The sequence below is a fragment of the Hemitrygon akajei genome, chromosome 14 (assembly GCF_048418815.1).
Source record: "Hemitrygon akajei chromosome 14, sHemAka1.3, whole genome shotgun sequence".
NCBI lineage: Eukaryota > Metazoa > Chordata > Chondrichthyes > Myliobatiformes > Dasyatidae > Hemitrygon > Hemitrygon akajei.
The window spans coordinates 21,442,303-21,465,673 of record NC_133137.1 but is presented as its reverse complement, the minus strand read 5'-3'; the positions used below and the strand labels follow the sequence as shown (position 1 = coordinate 21,465,673).

Below are 23,371 nucleotides of genomic sequence, written 5' to 3'. Positions count from 1 at the left end.
CAAACCCCAAGTTAATGAAATTTTAATTTATACACAGATTAAAATTCTGTAACATTGGACAAGTATAGGTTCCATTATCCACTAATAAAAATAAAGGCAGAAATCTTCCTTATTGACCATTATTTCCCTCTGAATGTGACTGCATAATATGAAAAACCTTTGCCTCTCTCAGTAATGTATAAAAGGGTTTTGTATCTACTGAGCCCCCATTCGAACTACAGCATGGAATAGCAGAGTAGTCTGACATATTTTATCATCTCACATGAAGGAATGCACCTTCAACAATGCCTGTGTTTGCATAGACCATCCAACTCTTGTTACTTATTGGTTTCAGTATCACTCTGAAGAAAGAATCAAATATTACAGCAGTATGGTAACAGACAATATTAGCCTTCTTTCTTTTGACCAATGGTGCTAGCTTCTCATCGAGGGGAACCAAATTACAATTTAAACATCGATCATGCAAATAAACATCAAAAGTGGAACAATGCTTTGGTTATTTAAAAATGCTTAAATTGATCACTCCATCACTTCAAATACAGTACACTGGCAATGGTTAATCAATTTAGAGGTGGTGTTATAACCGCAGTCGGCTAAAGCCAAAAGCAGAAGGACATAATCATTCATTTTACAAAAAGCAAGGCTGTAGATATTCACTATTTCCAGAGGATTTCAACCCCAGATATTGCACTTGGCATCAAAAATCATCAATTAAACAATTATTTTAGTCATGTGACCCTCCACTGAGCAAGTCCTGAAAGGAACATCTGGTCCTTCACTAAGTTTTACAATTACACACATCTCAACATATACATATGTACTCTGAAGTCACTAGACTCAGTCATATCGTCCTTTATTCATTCGGGGAAGGGCAAGTGTCCGTGACTGAATAAAGTTCATCTTCAAAAATCTAAAATTGTTGGCAGCATGGCTCCGCCCAATTTCTGCCTATACTACTGGGCAGCTAACATTCGTTGTCTCATCTTTTGGTCTCATTTTTATGATCAATCTGACTGCCCATTATGGGTGACAATGGAGCTGAACTCTACTAAGAATGTTTCCATCTCCGCATTTCTTGGATCTGCACTCCCTTTTTGTACGTCTGAACCAATTGCTAATCCTGTCATCAGGCAGACCCTGAGAGCATGGGCTCAGTTCAGAAAGCAAAGTAGTCTCCATGTCTTCTCTCTTTCAAGTCCTGTTCTATATAATCATCTCTTCCAGCCTTCTATACATGTTCCAACATTTCAAGACTGGTACAGAAAGTGCATCAGACACTTTAAAGATCTTTTTTTTAGACAACTGTGTTGCATCATTTGAACAACTGTCTGCAAAGTTTAATCTACCCAACACTCACTTCTTTAGATATTTGCAAATTAGACATTTTATCTGCCCTCTGATTCCAAACTTCCCTGAGATACCCAACACAAACGTCGTTGATTTGTTTCTCTGTATGAATCCATTGCATAAAGGTCTAATATCTTTTATCTGCGACAAGCTGGCGTCTCTGAGGCAAGCCTCTCTTGACGAAATTAAAACTGCCTGGAAGCAAGATTTAAACTTTTCAATGTCAGAGGAGGTATGGGATGAAGTCCTCAAATTAGTTAACTCAATCTCTTTATGTGCCCGTCACTGCCTGTTACAGTTCAAGGTCGTACACAGGGCCTAGATGTCTAAAACTAAATTATCTTGCATTTATCCAGATGTTAATCCGTTGTGACAAATGCAAAAGGGGCGAGGCTTCCCTTATCCATATGTACTGGACAGGCAGTACTGGAAAATACTGGAAAGATGTCTTCCAAACTCTATCCCAAATACTTAATTACAATCTGGAACCAAACCCTTTGATTGCTCTTTTCCGCACCTCCGGAGAGGGGGACACGCACCTAAGTCGCACCAAACTTCGCATACTGTCTTTTGCCTCTCTGTTGGCCAGGCGCACAGTTTTGCTCAGGTGGAGGGATGCTGCCCCGCCCACCCACGCTGAGTGGCTCAGGGACATCATGTCCAGTCTACACCTTGAGAAGATCCACTACTCAATCCTCATTTCGGAAATAAATGTTCCAAAAGGTGTGGGGACCCTTTCTTGAATATTTTCAAAATTCCCAGCCAGACTAAAGGTCCATTCTTTCTCCCTTTCTTCAGTACATAAATCCCTGACCTCCAGCGTTTTCCGGTAAAACTCTCTGGACTCAGATTTGTTATCATACAACAGCCTATTTACTAGAAAAATACACCCTCTCTGTACCAATGCAGCTCTGTGGGGACAAAGGTTCTGTTTAACCCTTTTTGCCAATGCACTGATGGCTTGGAGTTGGGGACTGGGAGGGGTGGGGTGATAATGTTTGTACTATGGGTGCATCTCTTTCATGAATGTGAATTGTACATTTGTTATACACTGCACAATTCTCCTTTACACTATGTTCTCTTTATTTAAAAAAGACAATAAAAATATTATTGAGAAAATGTATTCTGAAGCAATAATTTAATAAGCATAATGGAATTATTTTTGACTAATTCTGTTACTATTTTGTAGCTTTTTTCTGAAATGGAGCCTATTACAATAACGAGCTTAAGTATTTGAATGGGGGCAGCATGGTAGCGTAGCAAATAGCACAATGTTTTACGGTACCAGCGACCTGGGTTCAATTCCTACCACTCTCTGTAAGGAGTTCGTACACTCTTCCCGTGACCCTGTGGGTTTTTTCCACAGTCCAAAGACATACCAATTGAGAAGTTAATTGGTCATTGCAATTTGCCCCATGGTAAGGCTCGGATTAAATTGAAGGTTGCTGGGCGGTGTGCCTTGAAGCGCCAGAAGTGCTTTGCTCTGTGCTGTATTGCAATAGATAAATATTAATCACAAATACATTTACATCCACAGTGCATCTCAAGAAACTTTGTAACCAATAAATAACTTTTGAGCATCAGTAGTTAACATTTTGACTGCAACATAATTTGTAGATCACAAAAATAAAAAAAAAAGTGAGATTAAGGACAATTTAATTTATTTTACGGTATTGTTTGAGGATTTATTCCTGGATAGTTTTCTACTCTACGGACAGTGTCAGAAGAGTTTGTATGTCCACCTGAGCAAGTACACCTGATATCTGAAAGATGGCACCCCCATTCAATGCAACACTCCCTCAGCATCGACTGAGGAGTCAGGCTAGACTCTTGTGTTCAGTTTCTATACTGACTTTAGAGTCACAGTCACTAATTCAGGAAGTATTCCCACTGAAACAAAGCTGTCAATATTGACGTAAGCATAAATTTGTACAAATAGTGACTTCACCAGAGCCATTATTCATTTCTCAAAGGACCCGTCACTTTGTATAGAATTCATTTTAAGAAATGTCAGTCTGTATGTACTCTAGTTGATAAATTTACCCAACCATTATTATACCATGGAGCCTTATCATTAACAAAATAGTCTGTGGACCCCAGGTTGTGAACTCCTGTATCAGGTGTTTTAACCAAAACTTGCAACACGTTTTTACAAAATGTATTGAACATAAGCATAGAAAAGATTGTCCAAAATATAATTGAATACATTAAGTTTCTTTACACAGTGCATGAAGTCAATTTGTTTTGTTTACCACTACTATTGAGAAAGGCACAGCATTGAATGGATTGCTATGTTAGAGGAGTTATTCATTGCTAAGCTCATTAAAATGGATGATGCCGTTCAGCAAGCCTAGAAAAAGTTCAGAATATGAAGTGAGCTGGAAATTTTATCGTATTGCACATTTTTCAGATTGTGCAACTAACAGCCTATTTTATTTTCGATGTCAGTCCATCAGAAATACTTCCCATAAAGTAATGGTTTTAAAAGGGGTGGCTGCAGAGTTAGTGAACATATTTTGCTCTTAAAACAATTCATTTAATTTCATTCCTTTAACAGTTTTTGCTCTTTAAAAAATCCTTTAATTACAAAGTAGCCCTTATGGGTTGGAATATGACAAGTGTATCCTTGACGTTTCAGAAATTCTTGTAAAGTTTGTTTAATTTATGTTTTTCTGTATGTTGCTGACATGGTGCTATGTGCCTGTGGTGCTGCTGTAAGTCGAGTTTTTTCATTGCACTTTTACAGACATTGTGCACGTAACAATAAACTCAACTGCAACTTCGATGAAGGAGAGGGAGAACAGGCCAGTTTGTCTGACATCAGCACCTGCAAATCTATGCAGTTTTTGTTTGACAATTAACTGAGATGTATATTTGATTTTTGAAAAAAAAACACATTTGATACACTACCCAACAAGCAGTTATTGTACAGGATTTACAACTTATTGGAGTAGGAATTAACAAGGGGAAAACAGTAGGTTGGTATAGGTGGTAGAACATAGGGCAGTAGAGCACAGCACACTGCCCATATCTCTCCAGCTTCCTCAATCCATGTGCCTATCTAAACATCTCCTAAAAGCCTCCTGATGTATTTGCCTCAACCACCATAGCAGGCAAACCAAGCCTCCAGCCTCTCATGATAGCACATCCCCTCTAAACCAGGCAGCATCCTGCTAAACCTCTTCTGCATCCTCTCCAGAGCCTCAACATCCTTCCCATAGTGGGGCAACCAGAACTGTACGCAATATTCCAGATGAAAGTCAGTTTTGTGCATCTTATATATCACAATGGTAACTACCCTTAAAAACTACTTCAATGATTCTAAAGCCTGAACTTGTAGGAGACACCATGCAAGTGTGCATCTTTTTTTCCAATGAATGTCAACCCAAGGAACTTTTGGAGTAAGAGCAACACACATAAAATGCTCCATATTTCCAGCATCTGCAGATTTTCTCTTGTCTTGGAGTAAAGACCGGTATGTCAACAGCACTCATAGTAAGGACTAGACCTTTATCCTGACCCCAAAGTGCAGCACCCATCGTATTAACAAAGTTAGATCCTCCATTAATTAAATTTTTTTTTAAAAAACAGAAAATGTGAGAAATATCTTGACCTGAAATGTTGGATGTTTTTCCTTCCAAAGGTGCCTGACCCTCACCCATTTTTATGAATATCCTTTCTGACACATTTCAGCCTGGTATGGCAACTGACTACGAGTAATTGCAAAGGGCTGTGGATACAGCCCATTCATCACGAAAACCTGGCTCTCTTCCATTGACTGTCTACACTTCCTCTCACCCCAGCAAAGCCGCTAGCATAATCAAAGGCACTTCCCACCCTGGCTAATCTCTCTCTTCTCCGCACTTCCATTGGGCAACATTTGAAAACATGATCCAACAGGCTCAAGGTCAGCCTGCAATAAAGGAGAATTCTTAATTTCACAATCTTACACTCCTTACACCTTATTGTCTACCTACCATGCACTTTCCGTGTATCAGAAACATTATATTTAAAGTTTTATTACTTTGCTTTTTGTACTGCTGCAATGTGGTTATGGTTGGAATTATATGTATGGATGACATACAAAACAAAAATTTTCACTGTGCCTTAGTACATGAGTCAATAATAAACCAGTTACCTACTGAGCATTTTCTGCACTTTACGTTCCTATTTTAGATCTCCCGCAACTGCAGATTTTTTATTGCAATTTCACTGACACGACTTTCATTTATTTGCCTTCAATTTCTAAGCAATTGATCAGGAAATATCTGTACACACACACACCCCCCCCCCCCATATGATTGCAAAAGGACATTTTTGCAGTATATTTGCCGCAGAATGCCCCAAAATCCTCAAGTACATTGCCAAATTATTGGGATTAAGAAGTTGTTGCATATATTGGCTTTGGAAGCATATTGATTAGATACCTGCAGAAAAGGGGCTGTCTCCATTGATCTGGGAATGTGTATCGTTTTCAGCTGTGGACTGAGCGACAATTGCTGCAATGTGCCACGATTCTCCTTAGCTTTCCATTCCTTTGTTTCAGGTGCTTTTACCATCGGTGGACACACCAGCCCTAAAGGGCAGAAGCAGAAAAAGGAGAACGAGCTCTCAGTGCACTTGCCAGATACAAGTTTATATTTGTCATGTAGGTTGTGGTTGGCAGCAGGGTCTGGATCAGCAGAATTAAAATCTGTCCAGAATGAATTGTTGTCCTTTACGTTACTGCAACTTACTTGAAAGAATATACTGTATTTAACTTACAGAAAGACACAAGTAAAACATGGTCCATTTTTGTATTTTATCTATCTTTTGTTAGAAAATAATATTTCATTTATAAGTATCTTGTTAGCAAACTAAGAGCATTAACACGAAGTAAGTAAATTATGTTTAGAGAAACATAGAAAACATATAGCACAATACAGCCCCTTCAGCCCACAATACTGTGCCGAACACGTACTTACTTCAGAAATTACCTAGGGTTACCCATAGCCCTCTATTTTCCTAAGCTCCACGTATCTATCCAGGATTCTCTTATAAGACCCAATTGAATCCGCCTCCACCACCATCGCTGGCAGCCCATTCCACGCACTCTCTGCATAAAAAACTTGCCCCTTAACATCTCCTCTGCACCTAATTACTGGCAATTCATTGTTGATGTTGTTGTTTCTCTTTTCTCCATAAGGGGCTCGTATACCCTTAATCTCAGGATCTGACCAGCAAAGCAAACACTTCCAATGGACCTCCCTCAAAACTAGACCATCAAATCTTCTACTGCTAAACTGTTCTGTGTTCTGAACCAGCTGACCAGATCATGACGGCTAATCAATTTCCAGAGGAGTGTGTAAGCCAGCATTCCGAGAAGAAAACACCCTCAACTGTGCACTGACGGTGGCTTCTCGACTGGAGCCGAAACGTCCGCAAACATTTTGCCAAGCTCAATTCCAAATGTTTATTATGTGGCTGCTGCCCGTGATTGGAGAACAAAGCACAAGAGGGAGTTCCAAAGTTTTCGGACGTTTGTAAAGAAAGCTCTGACGAATTGGGCAGTGTGGGCTCCCTGTTACCATGGCTGTATCTCTATGTATATAAAATATACATCTAGACAGGAAAAGTAATATAATTCCAATACATGGTTATGTTAGAAGTCGTATAATGCTTCTTCTATCATATTGAAATATGAGATTTAATTCTTAAGCTACCATGCCCTATCTAATACACCTTGTACTTAGTACATGATGTCATCTCCTTGTGGTAATGAATGTTCCTACACAGGTGCACAGCACTTACTGGGATGTATTTAAGATGATCCCCAAGCAAGACAAAAGCACACACTTTTCAGTTAAGGCTTGCAAAAGTTTGTGATGGATTACAAGATAGACCACTTCTAGATTGTCCAGTCTGCATCCCTTCCATTTCCATCATAAAAAATATGACGGGGGAAAGTTTATCCATAAGCCATTTGATTACAGAAATGGTGTGGCCAGGATGATATCTCATAATGTATTAACTTTTGGACAAACATGCAAGGCTAAATCTACATTAAGGGGAAAAACATTTTATTGGATACAATATCCTTACAAGAATATAGCATCAAAAAAAGGTTATGAAACAGCTTGTACTTCTTCATTCTTTTAAACTTTAACTTCAGTAATTTTACCTCCAATCAATTGCCTACTATTTCCCCCCAGATTCTTAGCAAAAATTACTAAGCTGAACCATGAAAACTTTAATCTACCAAAAGTTTAAGGTTTTAGTGAAACCAAAATATAAGCTTTTCAATCTGTTTGATAAGATTTCACTGGTAATTTATATTCAGATTATTAAAACTAGTTTTGATGAATTCCTTCTTTATCATTGCTAGGAATTGTTAATAGACTATCCCATAAACTTCTGAAAGGTTATACAGCCAGTGGGTCTGATGTATTGTATTCTGAGGAATCTGACTTATACCCGTACCTAAAGGTAACATTGAGGTGCAGCACCCTAAAAGTGAACACACTATTCTGCATGGGTTCGAATAAATGCTGAAATGTCACATTTCTATTCCAATCCTTAAAATAAAGGTTAACATTCCAGTAGCCTTTTGGACTTCCTTACGTATCTGAGCTCTTTTAACAACTTGGTGTACAAATGCTTAAGTTTGTTCAGTGGTCAACTTCTAATTTATAATCTGATTTAAATCATAACACATTTGGAAATGCCCAGGATGAACCTGTGAGGCACAGGTTTGCAAAATGGGGCTAGTCTCAGCAACAGAAGTGGTCACATTCTGAGTTTGAAGTATCTACTGCCTTTCTTAAATGCAAAATTAATGACAGAGTTCCCCATTTTCAATTCTATCTACCACAATTTCCCTATTCTCTAATCTGATCCTGGCACATTCTGTTCTCAAATGTACAATTCCCTGTTGTTATGTTTTGTGACTTCAAAACATTTAACTAGCTCAAAGGAAAATAAGAGAGTTGAGAGATGCGAGTCTTAAGTTTCTTTTACTTTAAACGAAGTGTGCACACCTCACGTTGTAGTGTTATGACATAAGCAATTCATGTATTTATTCATATTACCATATAACTGGTAATGAATTGAATTAAATCAACAAGAATGTATACACACAAGATTACTCAAATATTACTGAAATGTTAAATATACAACATGTGGAATGAGCTGCCAGGTGAAGTGGTAAATGCGGGCTCACTTTTAACATTTAAGAAAAACTTGGACAGGTACATGGATGAGAGGTGTATGGAGGGATGTGGGCCAGGTGCAGGTCAGTGGGACTCTGCAAAAAAATGGTTTGGCACAGCCAAGAAGGGCCAAAAGGCCTGTTTCTGTGCTGTAATGTTCTATGGTTCTATGTCTATCATGTAGGGTCATCTGCAAACCTGGATATATATTACTTTGGATTTTATACATCTGTTCGATGTTTGCATAGTTGTGGAATTAAGGGTTATGGGAAAAGGCAGGTAGGTGGAAATGATCAGCCGTGATCTTATTGAATGGCAGAGCAGGCTCAACAGGCCAGATGGCCTACTCCTGCTCCTACTTCTTATGTTCTTAAGTTCACTGACAATAGTCTTTGAAGAATGCACAATACCTGATATAAGGAAGACATCAAATCAGGGGAAGAAGGTGTTTCCCCACCCCGAAGAGGGCAATAGCACCTGTATTATGTGAAGGAGCTGGAAAATCGGAGCTTGTTTTTCCATTATCAGAGAAGTTTAGGGATGGTGGCGAGAGGTAGTTTGACAGAGGCCTTCAAAATTATGAAAGGCTTAGACAGTAAAAGGACATATAACCATATAACAACTACAGCACGGAAACAGGCCATCTTGGCCCCTCTAGCCCGTGCTGAACGCTTACTCTCACCTAGTCCAACCGACCTGCACTCAGCCCATAACCCTCCATTCCTTTCCTGTCCATATACCTATCCAATTGTACTTTAAATGACAATATCGAACCTGCCTCTACCACTTCTACTGGAAGCTCATTCCACACAGCTACCACTCTCTGAATAAAGAAATTCCCCCTCGCGTTACCCCTAAACTTTTGCCCCCTAACTCACAACTCATGTCCTCTTGTTTGACTCTCCCCTTCTCTCAGAGCCGCAGCATTGGTAACTGAGATTTTGGCCCATAACAACCTGACAAATGTTTTGATGGCAAACACAATGGCATATGTTATTATTGAAGCACCTAAATTAGATATTTTCCTGGTTATTTGTTGTAAATGGATCCAACGTGTTCTTGTGCCATTAAACCAATATAACACAAGGAGCAAGATGTCCGATAGTTTCCATTGGACATGTTTTTTCTGGGAATACACATTGAGTGAATCCTGCTTTCTACACCAGAACTGTCCAGAGAGTCTTGATGAAGGTTCTAACTTACTGCTTCTCTAGAAATCCAACACTTAGGTTCTGGCACAGCCACCTGACTAGAGAAGCAACTTCCTTTCTGAGCTCCTAGAACCCAAATTCAAGTTTCTTACAGCTGTAGCAGATTGCAATTAATTGTGGCTAGCTTTGAATCCATAATTTGTAGTGTGGTCTCAACTGACTCCACAGCAGAACTCAATTCCACCCCCCGCCCCACAGTAAATTCAACCTATTATTGAGTTCATATTCATTCTGAGGCTTATTCAGCCCAGTTTGAAAACCGACTTGGCCCTCATCTAGCCTAGACTGCAAATTCTCATTCACTTCCCCCATTTGCATCAGTCCATCTGTCTGCAATGTTACCAAGTTGGCTGGAAGATCGGAATCGGCACGATCTTTTTGAGTTTTCTATTCCTTCTCCCTCAGCTAACACATTTTTGGTTCCTTTCTTTGGCATTTCAGTGCTAAATTCCTATGGTTTGCAGGGTCTCTGAATCAGACAATGGTCTGGGGTGGAAATTGCCACCGGGTTTAGTTCTCGCTCCTGGCTCCTTGCCACCGGGTTTAGTTCTCGCTCCTGGCTCCTTGCCACCGGGTTTAGTTCTCGCTCCTGGCTCCTTGCCACCGGTTGGCTGGCACATTCTGGGCTTGTTGCCTGAACCCCGCTGTAAATATCAAATTGGCAAAACAACTTTGCTGCTCATCATTTGTAACATTACCAGAGCACCTGCAAGAGAAGTTGAACTGTCACGGGTGGCATTTCATGCACTGGTTGTTCCTAGTTTGATCTACAGCAACTTACCAAGCAGAACCTGGTCAGAACCTAACCAAAGTCTATATAGATTACAGCCACTGCTCTACCCTCATTGACCTTCTTAGTCAGTTCTCCCAAAAACCTCAATCAAGTCCCTGAGACACAATCTTCCACACACAAAGCCATGCCGATTATCCTTGTTTTCCCTAATGCATGCCTATCTTATCTCTCACAGTCCCTTCTAGTAAATTAGCTACCATAGATGTAAGGCTCACTGGTCTATTGTTCCAGGTTTTACTGCGAAGCTCTTTTTAAATAAAGGGACAACATTAACCACAGTCCAGTCTTCCGGCACTTCACTTGTCGCTAACAATGATGTATGTATCTCAGCCAGTATTTCTTCTGTTAGCTTCCCAACTGTGTTCTTGGATATACTAGAGACTTATCTCCCTTCACACCTTTTAAAAGGTCCAGCATCTTCTCTGCTGTAATGTGGATCATCTCCAAGACGTCCCCGTTAACTATAGCAAGCTCTGAAGTCCTTGTGTCCTTCTCCATGGTAAAAACAGTCCTTCACTGCAGTCCTCATCTTTCTCCTGTGGCTCCAAGCAAAGATGTGCACTTTGCTCTCTCCCAAGCTAAACTTTTCCCTGAAAATACTTACAAAATCTATTTGGATTCTCCTTGACCTTCTTGGCCAAAGCTATCTCATGCCCCTCCTTATTTTCTTAAGTCCCTGCATCCTCTGAACTTGTCCAGAGATTCACCTGATGCCAGCGGCCAGAAACTATCCTGTGCCTCCTTTTCCTGACAGAGAGCAATTTATGATGGAATTAGAAAGGATTGGCTAACTGAACTAAACAGAAATATGCCTTTTGATTTTGTATTTTATATTCTATGTTTTCGCTCTTTTTTTCTGCTTGCGTGATTTTTTTTTGTGCATGGGGGAAGGGGGTTTGATGTTTGATATTTTTCTTTGAATGGATGGGCTCTTTGCTTTGTGACCGTCCATGGGGGAGACGAATCTCAGGGTTGTATACTCCATACGTACTTTGATAATAAATGTACTTGGAATTAAATAACTGATTTCATCTACGGATTGCATTTGACCTTTGCGAAGTCAAAGGTCACTGACAAGGATAAGGTGTTGATCCTTCATTTAATAGGTGGGCCGTATAATTGATTTATTCACAGAATATAAATAAGCAATAGTATTGTGCAAGCAGGAAGATGGAAGAAGAATGGCTCTTAAACCAAATCTCTCCTTCACCAATGCTTGCGTGTCTTATCTCCACTCAGTTAATTCCCTTATGAAAAGACTGCAATCTACAAAAACCGCTGACACAGCGCAAGAAACAACCAAACAAACACTGTTATACAGTCATGTCTTCTTTAAGTGCTTTCATGAACACGTGAATGCCCTTTTTTCACATTAAATCTGCATAAAACACGGTTGTGGCATTTTCTTTTCTGGATCTTTTCTCCTTATTAGGACACAACCCGTTCAATTAATTCAAATAAGCATTTAATTTAAACTCACAGGACATCAGTATAATAAATGCACAGTTCAAACCATCCTATTAACATGTGGAAGATGCCAAATTTCATCAAAATCATGCATCCATTCTAATTCTACTACATATTGAAAAACTGACAGTTCTGAAATGCTATGAGTTTTAAAAGTTAAGCATTGTAGAAGTCAAATCTATCATTTGACTATAAACACATATGCCATCCAATGAGACAGCGTTTCTCTGTACCGAAATGTAAAACATGTAACACACATTATTATGAAAGTAAGGATGAAATCTACAGGTGGATTATACATAAATAAACTAAGGTGCATAAATTAAATATTGTCAGGTACAGAACAGATTGACCAGTGACACTTCGAATGAGATGCCGCAGGGAGTTCAGAAACCTAATGACCTGTGGGAAGAAACTGTTTCCCATCCTGACCGTTCTAATCCTAATTGATGCAGCTATAAAGAAGGCAAGACAGCGGCCATATTTCATCAGTGGTTAGAAGAGATTCGGTTTGTCACCTAAAACACTCAAAAACTTCTATAGATGTACCATGGGAGAGCATTCTGACAGGCTGCATCACAGTCTGGTATGTGATGGTGGGGGGCGGGGGTGCTACTGCGCAGGACCAAAAGAAGCCACAAAATTGTAAAATTAGTCAGCTTCATCTTAGATACTAACCTCCATCTACAGTGAGCGGTGCCTCAGAAAGGCGGCATCCATTATTAAGGATCCCCATCACCCAGGACATGCCCTCTTCTCATTGTTACTATCAGGAAGTTAGTATCAGAAGCCTGAAGACACACATTCAACGATTCAGGAACAGCTTCTTCCCCTCTGCCATCAGATTCCTAAATGGACATTGAACCCTTGAACAACACACACAAAATGCTGGTGGAACGCAGCAGGCCAGGCAGCATCTACAGGGAGAAGCGCTGTCGACGTTTCAGGCCGAGACCTTTCGTCAGGACGAAGTCAGTGTCCTGACGAAGTGTCTCGGCCCGAAACGTCGACAGTGCCTCTCCCTTTAGATGCTGCCTGGCCTGCTGCGTTCCACCAGCATTTTGTGTGTGTTGTTTGAATTTCCAGCATCTGCAGATTTCCTCGTGTTTGCTCATTGAACCCTTGAACACCATCTCACTTTTCTCTTTTTTTAATATATATTATTTCTCTTTTTGAACTACTTTTAATCTATTCACTACATATATACATATACATACACACACATACTTACTGCAATTGATTTATTTGGTTATTTTTTTTCTTTCTACCGCATTGTTCTGCCGCTGCTCAGTTAACAAATTTCACAGCACATGCTGGTGATAATAAACTTGATTCTGATTCTTGTTTTTATGCATCTGAGTCTCCTGCCTGATGTTATTGTTACGTACCCCGTAACTGGGTCACTTACCAGCAAAGATAGAGAGGTCCGTTGAAGTCTGATGGTACTATTTTTAACGGTATTTATTGATAAAAATACACAAAAATAATATCAGTGCAAACATACATATAATATACGTCGTCAATACTAAATCTAAAAGCCCGGGTATAATAATAATCAATAAGAAATAGCTCTATCGTTGTCTAGGGGATAATGTATTGTCCGATGGAAATATAAAAGTCACTTTAGTTCATTCAAGCTGCAGGCTGCAGCCTTTGGTTGGAGTCAAGAGAGAGAGTTAAACTTGCCCATTCCTTTTATGAGGTCAATCCTTCGAGAGTCGGTGGGGGCTGGATTCTCCTTTGTGGTTAGCTAAAACTGTTCTTCCGTGGCAAGACCCACCAATTCCGAGGCAAATGGAAAAGGACGCACGTGGGCTGTTTCCACCGGCTTTCGCTGTTACGCTGTTACAGGAGTTCTAGCGTTTCTTCTGGTGCGTCTGAGGGGCTGTTCCCACAGACCCTCTTTTATCCTGACTCACAGGGTCTCAGATGTCAATCAGGTTGGGATGATGCAATCCCTCCACCAACCCCCCTCGGTTCATTGCCTGGGGGGGCTTCGATGAATCGTACAGTACTCAATACACAATTACATCTCCAAAAGACAATGACCTGTTCCATGGCTTTGAATCGCCGAAGGGCCAAACATTCCAAACGTCTCTCTCTCATTTCCTGGGTCGCCTGACATGAATTAATAGCGATCTTGCGATTCTCAAAAAGGAGGGGGCTCAGGCGTAACACCCCCTTTCTTCAACGCGTTTTTTACCATCGGGAAAAAACGAAGTAATACAGAGTCTTACAGGGTTTTAGAATCCAACACAATACAAAAGTTTTTTTTTCTACAGAGTAATACAGTTATACATTCAATTCAGCATCTAGATAAACAGTCCGTGAGCACATTATCACTTCCTTCAATATCTTAACATCTTGTACCTTACTAAAGTCTTGTAGCATCAGACTCCAATTTAATAACCACCTATTTGTAGGTCTTATTTTTCTTTAGCAAACAAAAACTAAAGAGTTGTGATCTTAGCTTACGGGTATACTACAAAAGTTCATGCAAATACTAATCTTTATGTTGCTTTCAAATTTAACAGGCAGGCTTCCATGGGGTTGTCTTTATTATTCACATGCTTTGTCGAAATCCTGTAAAACCGGTTTCTGCTATTTAAAAATGGCGTCCTATTAACCCTCGCCTCTTTTCCGGTTAATTCCCACATGGGGATTTTGTGCACCCTGGCGAAATAGGCTTTCATCCGCTCCTTGCATAGGAGTTATTTTATCAACAATGTGTTCCAAACTTAAACCATCTTCCGAATTTCCACCCAATTCTTTAATTTTACGCAAGTTGCTAGTTTTCTCTTCAGGACCCTTCAGGCTATTAATTTTCAGTTCAACCTTTGTTCAAACCGCATTTCAAATTCTGCCTTTTCACACCACAATCTGGAATAACAATAGCGTGTGGGGCCCCGTTACCTTCCAACTCAACCTGTAATTGATTCACAGGCTTTGTGGTACCACGCCATTGTCTCTGTAGCCTGGTTGCTGCCTTTGTTATCAGTCCAGACTTTAAATTTTCTTCATTCAATTTGGGAACTACATATTTCCCTTTTCCTTCAATAATAATATTCATCTCCCCACTAACTCTTAACACACCTTCGAGCACAAACACCTGGGAACTCTCACTTCCCACTATTAACAAGGTTAACCCTTTCTTCACTGAACCAAGTCCATCTGACCCACAAGGACTGCATTACTTTTCAACTGAATCAAATACCTCAGACTCTTTCTGAGCTCCATTACTAGGTTCAGTACCACGTGCATCCACATCTTGGACACACTCAAACGGGACATTTGCCCCTTCCAGGCTTTCAATACCCGTATCCAGTCCAAATTCTAAATTCCCCTGATTCTCCCAGCTACTCTCTGGGCAACTCCCTTCCGGAGTAAACTCAACCTCACGGGTTGAAACAACCTCATCTGCCAACCCAGCAGACTTCTTCAAGGTAAGGGCATCCTTTTCATCTAGGACTGCCCTCATTTCATTATCGGGAACACCTTTAGAATTTTCAACTTCTTCAAACAGTTCTGCCAAACCAGACAGATCATCCATGTCCAACTCTGGACCTTTTAACATCTCTATCTGTTTCTCATCTTTATTTCTTGCCTCTAGAACTTTTCTCCTCGCTAAGGGCAGGTCTACCCCCTCTCCCTTCCTCTCTTTCACTTTCCTATTCTCCGATTTCCCACCCTCCTGGTACAGGGTCGGTAAAAACGTCTCGGCCAAATCGATACTGGCCTAATTTAAACTGCTCTCTGTCTCAGCTGCCTTTCTCGACATGCTGCGAGTGACCGTGCATGCAGGATAGATCTTGGAATCTAGGGGCGGGACCGCAACGCTCACCGGCCGGCTCGTCAGCGTCATTGCTGACCAAACCTTACCACCGACTAAATCATTACCCAGAAGGACGTCCGTGTCAGTTCTCGGGAATTCTGATCGCACCCCCATTTCAACTGGTCCAGAGACTAGCTCGCAATTCATAATGATCTTATGCAAGGGCACCATTTCCGTCCCTTTTCCTACTCCTTTCACAGCTACCACTCCCGTCTTGCGACCAAAATCTAGTACCTTACTGCTAATCAATGACAGTTCAGCGCCCGTGTCTCTCCAGATCAGCACTGGAACTGGTGTATCTCCCTCCCTCACAGACACGGTTCTGTTTGACATACAAGTCTCAGACCCTTCTCATACTCTGTTTACCCGGGGATTTCTTGTCGATTTACTGATTACCACGGCACATCCGATAGGGACCGCTGCTTTCCCTCTTCCTGTCTCCTTCCTCAGAGTAAAGCACCTAGATGCAATATGTCCCCCCTTTCCACAATTAAAACAGGTCAAGCCCGGAAATCTCTGGCCGTCTGGCCTCCCCTCCCCAATCTTACCACTAGCTCCCGGCGGGACCTCTGCCTCAGCCGGTGGACTTTCTCTATCGTTCCCACGGTCTCTCTGGGAACTTTTATTCGAGGAAAACTTTGTCTTGTGGGTTAGGGCATATTCATCTGCGAACCTAGCAAATTCGGAGATGGACTTATTCGGCTTCTCATTCAAATACGTCCGGATATCCTCCGAAACACCACCTGTAAATTCCTCAATCAGAATTAACTCCCTGAGACGCCAAAAATCCTCTTCCACTATCTCTGCTGTGCACCAACGGTCCAAGAGCATACCCTTCTCATAGGCAAACTCGGTATACGTCTGATTCCACCCTTTCTTTAAATTTCTGAACTTTTGTCTATACGCTTCAGGTACTAATTCGTAACTCCGGAGAATGGCCGCTTTTACTTTGTCATAACTCTCCGCCTCTTCCTCCTCCATGAACAACGCCGCATATGCCCGCTGTGCCTTCCCTTTTAACACACTTTGTAACAACGCCACCCACTGCTCTTTAGGCCACTTCTGATTCACTGCCACCTTCTCAAAAAGCAAGAAATAACTATCAACATCCGTCTCCTCGAACGGAGGTACTAACCTCAACTCCCGACTAACATTAAACCGCTCCTCTCGGTCTGACCCTGAATCTCTTCACTCTTGCCTTAACTTCTCCATCTCCAAGGCATGTTTCCTCTGTTTCTCTGCCTCCTCATACTCTCTCTCCTTCTCAGCTCTTTCCTTTTCTTTCTCAGCTCTCTCCTTTTCTTTCTCAGCTGCTTCCAGCTGCTTTAACTTAATTGCATATTCCAACCTTAATTTCTCCAACTCTAACTGAGCCGTCCCACTAGCTGGTACCTTTTCAGGGATATTTTCCAATACCTCTGCTGCAAACACATTCTTCTCAATATAATACTGAGTTATGGACCTTCGCACCTCCCGCTTTTTCATTGACAACCTCACCTCTGCGAGGTTTAACCCCTTCGCCATATTTATTAAGTCTGATTTGGTGGCCGCCTCTAGCGCCTCCAGAGTCGGGTTTTCTATAAATTCACCCATGTCCATCTTTGCTGGTTTCCCGTCTGGCTACCCACGTAACCAGATCCAAGTTTGGACTTACAAGCCCGATTCACTGGCCTCCCAACTTGGTGTCAAATCCTGAGATGAGAACCCCAATTGTTACGTACCCCGTAACTGGGTCACTTACCAGCAAAGATAGAGAGGTCTGTTAAAGACTGATGGTACTATTTTTAACGGTATTTATTGATAAAAATACACAAAAATAATATCAGTGCAAACATACATATAATATACGTCATCAATACTAAATCTAAAAGCGCAGGTATAATAATAATCAATAAGAAATAACTCTATCATTGTCTAGGGGATAATGTATTGTCCGATGGAAATATAAAAGTCACTTTAGTTCATTCAAGCTGTAGGCTGCAGCCTTTGGTTGGAGTCAAGAGAGAGAGTTAAACTTGCCCATTCCTTTTATGAGGTCAATCCTTCGAGAGTCGGTGGGGGCTGAATTTTCCTTTGTGGTTAGCTAAAACCGTTCTTCCGTGGCAAGACCCACCAATTCCGAGGCAAATGGAAAAGGACGCAATTGGGCTGGTTCCACTGGCTTTCGCTGTTACGCTGTTACAGGAGTTCTAGCGTTTCTTCTGGTGCGTCTGAGGGGCTGTTCCCACAGACCCTCTTTTATCCTGACTCACAGGGTCTCAGATGTCAATCAGGTTGGGATGATGCAATCCCTCCACCAACCCCCCCTCGGTTCATTGCCGGGGGGGCTTCGATGAATCGTACAGTACTCAATACACAATTACGTCTCCAAAAGACAATGACCTGTTCCGTGGCTTTGTATCGCCGAAGGGCCAAACATTCCAAACGTCTCTCTCTCATTTCCTGGGCCTCCTGACCTGAATTAATAGCGATCCTGCGATTCTCAAAAAGGAGGGGGCTCAGGCGTAACAGTAGAAAGTCAGAGAGGATGCTGGATGGATGGGTGGGATCCTTAATAAGCTAAAGGCCCCTGATAAATGTCCACTGTCTGAGTAGAAAAGCCAGCAGCAGGTGACTACAGCGAAAATGAGCTTTGACCAGCACCCAATCGGCATCTGGGATTGATTAGCAAGAGCAGATTAAAGGCAGGCAGGGCCAAGAACAGCGGCCATCATCAGAGTGGATAGAGCTAAGGAACTGCAAGGGTAAAAGACCTTGATGGGAGTTGTATACAGACCCCAGAACAGTAGTAAGGATGTGGTCTACAAGTTATGACAGGAGATAGAAAATGCAAGTCAGAAGGATTTTGGCAGAATAGTTGTCTGAAACTTCAATATGCAGGAAGATTGGGAAAATCGGGTTGGTGCTGGATTCCAGGAGGGGGAATTTCTTGAGAGCCTATGAGATGGCTTTTTAGAGCAACTAAAGGTTGAGCCCACTAGGGGATCAGCTATTCTTGATTGGGTGTCGTGCAATGAACCAGAATTGATTAGAGAGCTTAAGGTAAAAGAACCTTTAGGGACAAGTGATCATGCTAAAATCGAATTCACCCTGAAATTTGAGAAGAATCTAAAGTCAGATATATCAGTGTTACAGTGGAATTTACAGTTACAATTCCCTTTACAGTGTTAAAGGGAATTACAGAGGCATGAGAGAGGAGTTGGTGGAATTGATTGGAAAAGAACACTCGCAGGGACGATGGCTAGAATTAGTTCTGCTGTGGAGTCAGTGTTAAAGAGAGGTGAGAGTGGATATCAGATGGCTGGAAAACAATGCTAGAGACGTAGTAATGGGGAACAAGGAAATATTATGTATCAGTCTTCACTGTGAAAGACACTGGCATTGAAAACCATCAAATGGAAAGAGGCTTTGATAGAGTGGATGTGGAGAGGATGTTTCCTATGGTGGGAGAGTCTAATTCCAGAGGGGACAGCATCAGAATAGAAGGGTATCCCTTTTAGAGCAGAGATGAGGAGGAATTTCTTTACCCAGAGAGTGGTAAATCAGTGGAATTCTTTGCCACAGGCAGCTAGGAGGCCAAGTCTTTATGTATATTTAAGACAGAGGTTGATTGATTCTTGATCGGTCAGGGCATGAAGGGATACGAGGATTAAGACAGGAGATCGGCGCTGAGAGGAAAATTAGACCGGGCACGATGAAATGGTGGAGTAGACTTGATGGGCCAAATGGCCTGATTCTGGTCCTATATCTTATGGTCTTATATCCCCAGTGGTTGTTAGGGAGACTCCTATAATCAACATCCATATATTCCACTCTCTACATTAACACAAAACCACTTAAGCAGCTGAGGCATAATAAATAAAACAGCACATCAGTTTTCAGCTACAAAGCCAAGTGAATACATGCTTATTTATCAAATCTAACAAACGAGTCAACTCTTACAAAGGTAACCAAGCCACCTTCATAAATGATTGAATTACCTTGACGCATCCAGGAAAGATGAAGTGCCTACCTACCAGCTGTATCATGAAGTTTCAGAGTTTGAAATCCTGGTGTCCTAAAATGAACAACATTTTGAGATAATATTACATCTGATGTATGAATATTCCAGTGAAAGAAAATGGAATGGGAAATGCAAAGTGAAACCCTACATTTGCACCAATCCGACATTGGTTAATAATATATGACTTAGCATAATAAAATCAGTAATATGGAAGTTATTTTATTCTTTTACTAATTCTAAATTTCTCCTCGTCCATTTTTCTTAGATTCTCATTAAATTGTCTTTGCAGATTTTGTCATTGGTGCTTTTTTTTTTAAACTGAGATTTTTTGCAGAATAGTCCCTCCCAGTCCTTCAAGTAGCTCTGCCTAGAAATCCCCCAATTTAATCCCAGCCTAATCATGGGACAAATCATAATGATCAATTAATCTATCAACCGGTACGTCTTTGGACTGTGGGAGGAAACCAGGGCACGCAGAGGAAACCCACACAGTCATGGGGAGAACGTACAAACTCCTTACAGGCAGCAGCAGGAATTGATCCCTGGTTGACTGTCCTGCAAAGTGTTGTGCTAACCACTACACAACCGTGTTGCCCTGAGGGCCTAGATTATCCCGACGTGGATAAGTTTTGTTGTAATAATATTGTTGCTTGAGGGAACTCATTGTGCACAAGTCAGTTCTCACCTTCACTGCAATTGGACCTCAGAGTTGACCAAAAAAAAAGGTCTTGGAAAATGTTTGAACAATGCAAGATTTTAATGAAAATTTTACATCGGATTAATTCTTTTCTGCAGTTTGCTCTGATAGGAATGCCATTCACTCTACCTCAATAGTTCCAGTGCAAACTTCTAGCCTCCCATCAGAGCGTTCAGTAGTTTGAACTGACAAACTAACCACTACGCATTCTGTATGTTGGAAACACCAAACAAAGAACTCTTGCTGGGTTCTGTGTCTGACCCTCATTAGATTGAATGAGAACCCACAAATCAATAACCAATGGTTTATATTTCTCTGCGTCCACTGTTTCTACTGATGAATGAATGCTCAGATTTCTAATACTGGAGCGGACAACCGGAGCGGTCTTTCTTCAAAGTACTCAACAGAAAATTTTGGAAAGCTAAGTCTTACAGGGAAGAAGTGGAATTCTGAATCTGATCCTGGGGAAAGTCTTTGGAGTCCAAACACCAATTACTTTTAACCATCTGGAAATACTTGCATTATAAGACCTAATGATAGAGGAGCAGAATTAGGCCATTTGGCCCATCGAGTGTTCCACTTCATCATGGGTGATCCATTTGCCCTCTCTGCCCTAATCTCCTGCCTTCTCCCCATATCCCTTTCATGCCCTGACCAATCAAGAACCTATCAACCTCTGCCTTAAATATACCCAAAGACTTGACCTCCACAGCTGCCTCTGACAATGATTCACCCATCTTTGGTTAAAGAAATTCCTTATCTCCGTTCTAAAATGTTAATGTTTGGGGGTGAAACCAAAGTGACTCCAGAATTGTGTGTTTGTTTTGCGTAGATAGATTTTCGACTTCGGAGTTTCGTCACTGATACCAGACACCTGAAATTGGAGAAACCGTGACGATGGCGACGCAGCAGCAGCAGCGAAAGCGAATTTCATTGTCCACCTCTCGCAACATACCGTCCGGATGTTCACATTCCCCGCCGCCAACGGGAATGCTAGAGTACAGTCATCATAGGATGGAGTCAACACTGCTCTTTTCACTTGTGGGAACCGTAACAAGGCTAGCCAAATACTTAGTGATCCCAGCACACAGAGGAGTGAGAAGTGGCCTGGGAGAAAGGGCACTGCACGGTGAAAACTGAAACAGGAAGGTGCTAAGTTGCCCGGCAAAACATTCTACTGAGAAGTTGAGAATCAGCACGACTCCGCTCGAATACAAAATTAATTGGGTTTTTTTTTTAACCAAGTAGGCCGAATCTTGTGAAGAGGAAAGCACGCAAAGCGCCGACTGTGTTTCAAAAGCGGAATCCACGGATGTATTCCGAGGAAAAGCAAACAGCCTCCGTTTGATTCCCTGTACACAGAGCCCGGAGGAGGACGAAAATAAGCAAGAAATTATAAATGCATTCCTTACCTTCTTGCTCTGCTAGCCTTGGGTGGCTCCTGTGGATCTTGCCAAACCGACCCTCGCTCCTGAAAGGTGACCTGTTTCCTGGGGTACATGGTTCCTGCAGCCCAGCCCAGCACCTGATGCGCGAAGCATCAAGCAGGTAGTCTAGAGCGAGTCCCTGCCTCTGCTGAGGAGGGACGATGTGCGCATGCGCACCAGCACGTCCCTGATGAACATTTTGAACAATGTTTCCAAGCCGAATGTAACAACTTGAGGTTTCAGACCCTGAAATGATTCTCAGGTCTCAGGGAAACCCTGCATAGAAGTTATCACATCTACAGCTAGCGTGATCAGTAAATTGTAGGTATAATAATCGAAAATACAATTGTCAATGCTCTTTTGAGTAGAGATAGAATTTTTAGCTTACCTCTCTCGAAATTAATCTCTTACTTTCCCCGTCATAAACCTTAAAGGCAAACATAATAAATTTCTCGATTCGAATTTGAGATAAGCACAGACGGATTTCACCTTCAACTGAAGTGAGATGATTTCTGTCCTTGAAGATGCTTGTTAAACAAGAAAAAGCTTAGCCACACACGTAAGAAGTTGAAAACCGCAGCAACAAGTCCGTTGCTTTCCAATGAATACTCCTCTTTCACAGAAATCCAGAACTTGTCCAGGTGCAAGTCAGTAAATCTCATCTTTGGTGCAAGATCAGAGCACATCTCACAAAGTTCTCGATTCTTCTCTCAAAGTCAAGTTCTCAGGCTGAGCAGAAGATTCAGAGAAAGGGTCACTCACCCACTCATACACTTGTGTTGAAAGGGAGGAAAAGTACTGTGACTTTATTTTCGAAAGCTTTAATCTGTTTGTTTTGAGATTCCAATATTTAAAATAATCAGCACTTTTATGTGTCATATGGCTGTGCTTTGTAGTTAACTGTCTTTTCAGCTTTACTGGAGCCATTGCTACATTTGTAAGTTGTTTGCCAGGGACTAGGCACAATGGAATAGGACAACTTGGTTCACCAGTCCGTGTGAAACCTGTTGATAAGTAGCTTTCATTGTGAAGTCGGACATTTTTGTGTCCGTTGTTGCATTAGTGCAGTGAAATGACTGAGAAGGTTGTAATTCTTCAGCTTTAACCTTATCAGAATTGTCTGCAGGCCTAAGTCTAGAGTTCCCCTATTCCATCTCACACTTCCTCTTCAGAATTCACCACACTGGACCACCTTCAGAATGAAAATTTCCCTCCAGTTTTCTACAACACCAGTAGTTTGTTCCCCTGACATACCAGTGGTGTGTCAGGGAAAGTTGGGGGCGGTAATTTCAGGAAGGAGAGGCTGACGTCACAGCCCAAGTTAAGTGTGTCCATTCAAAGCTCGGAAAACAAACTTCACACTCATCAGTCTACCTTCCTCCCCTCGGTGCAATACAACATTCACCA

General features: G+C 41.5%; 1 protein-coding gene across 3 annotated transcripts in view; it reads right to left on the bottom strand.

Annotated features, from left to right (window-relative positions):
* LOC140738389 (protein FAM216A) overlaps nucleotides 1–22,132 on the bottom strand; it is a 28,331-nt gene extending 6,199 nt beyond the window's left edge. Inside the window, exons 1-3 of one of the 3 annotated variants that reach the window (XM_073065625.1) lie at nucleotides 21,950–22,132; nucleotides 19,854–19,894; nucleotides 5,775–5,923 (exon numbers count right to left, since the gene is read on the bottom strand). In XM_073065625.1, coding sequence (XP_072921726.1) covers nucleotides 5,775–5,923; nucleotides 19,854–19,894; nucleotides 21,950–22,038 — 279 coding nt within the window. In that variant the 5' untranslated portion in view covers nucleotides 22,039–22,132. Of the gene's footprint in view, nucleotides 1–5,774; nucleotides 5,924–19,817; nucleotides 19,895–21,949 lie in introns of those variants that run through there. The other 2 variants (XM_073065626.1, XM_073065627.1) reach the window with 2 other exon arrangements.
* Between the last annotated feature and the right edge of the window lie 1,239 nt (nucleotides 22,133–23,371).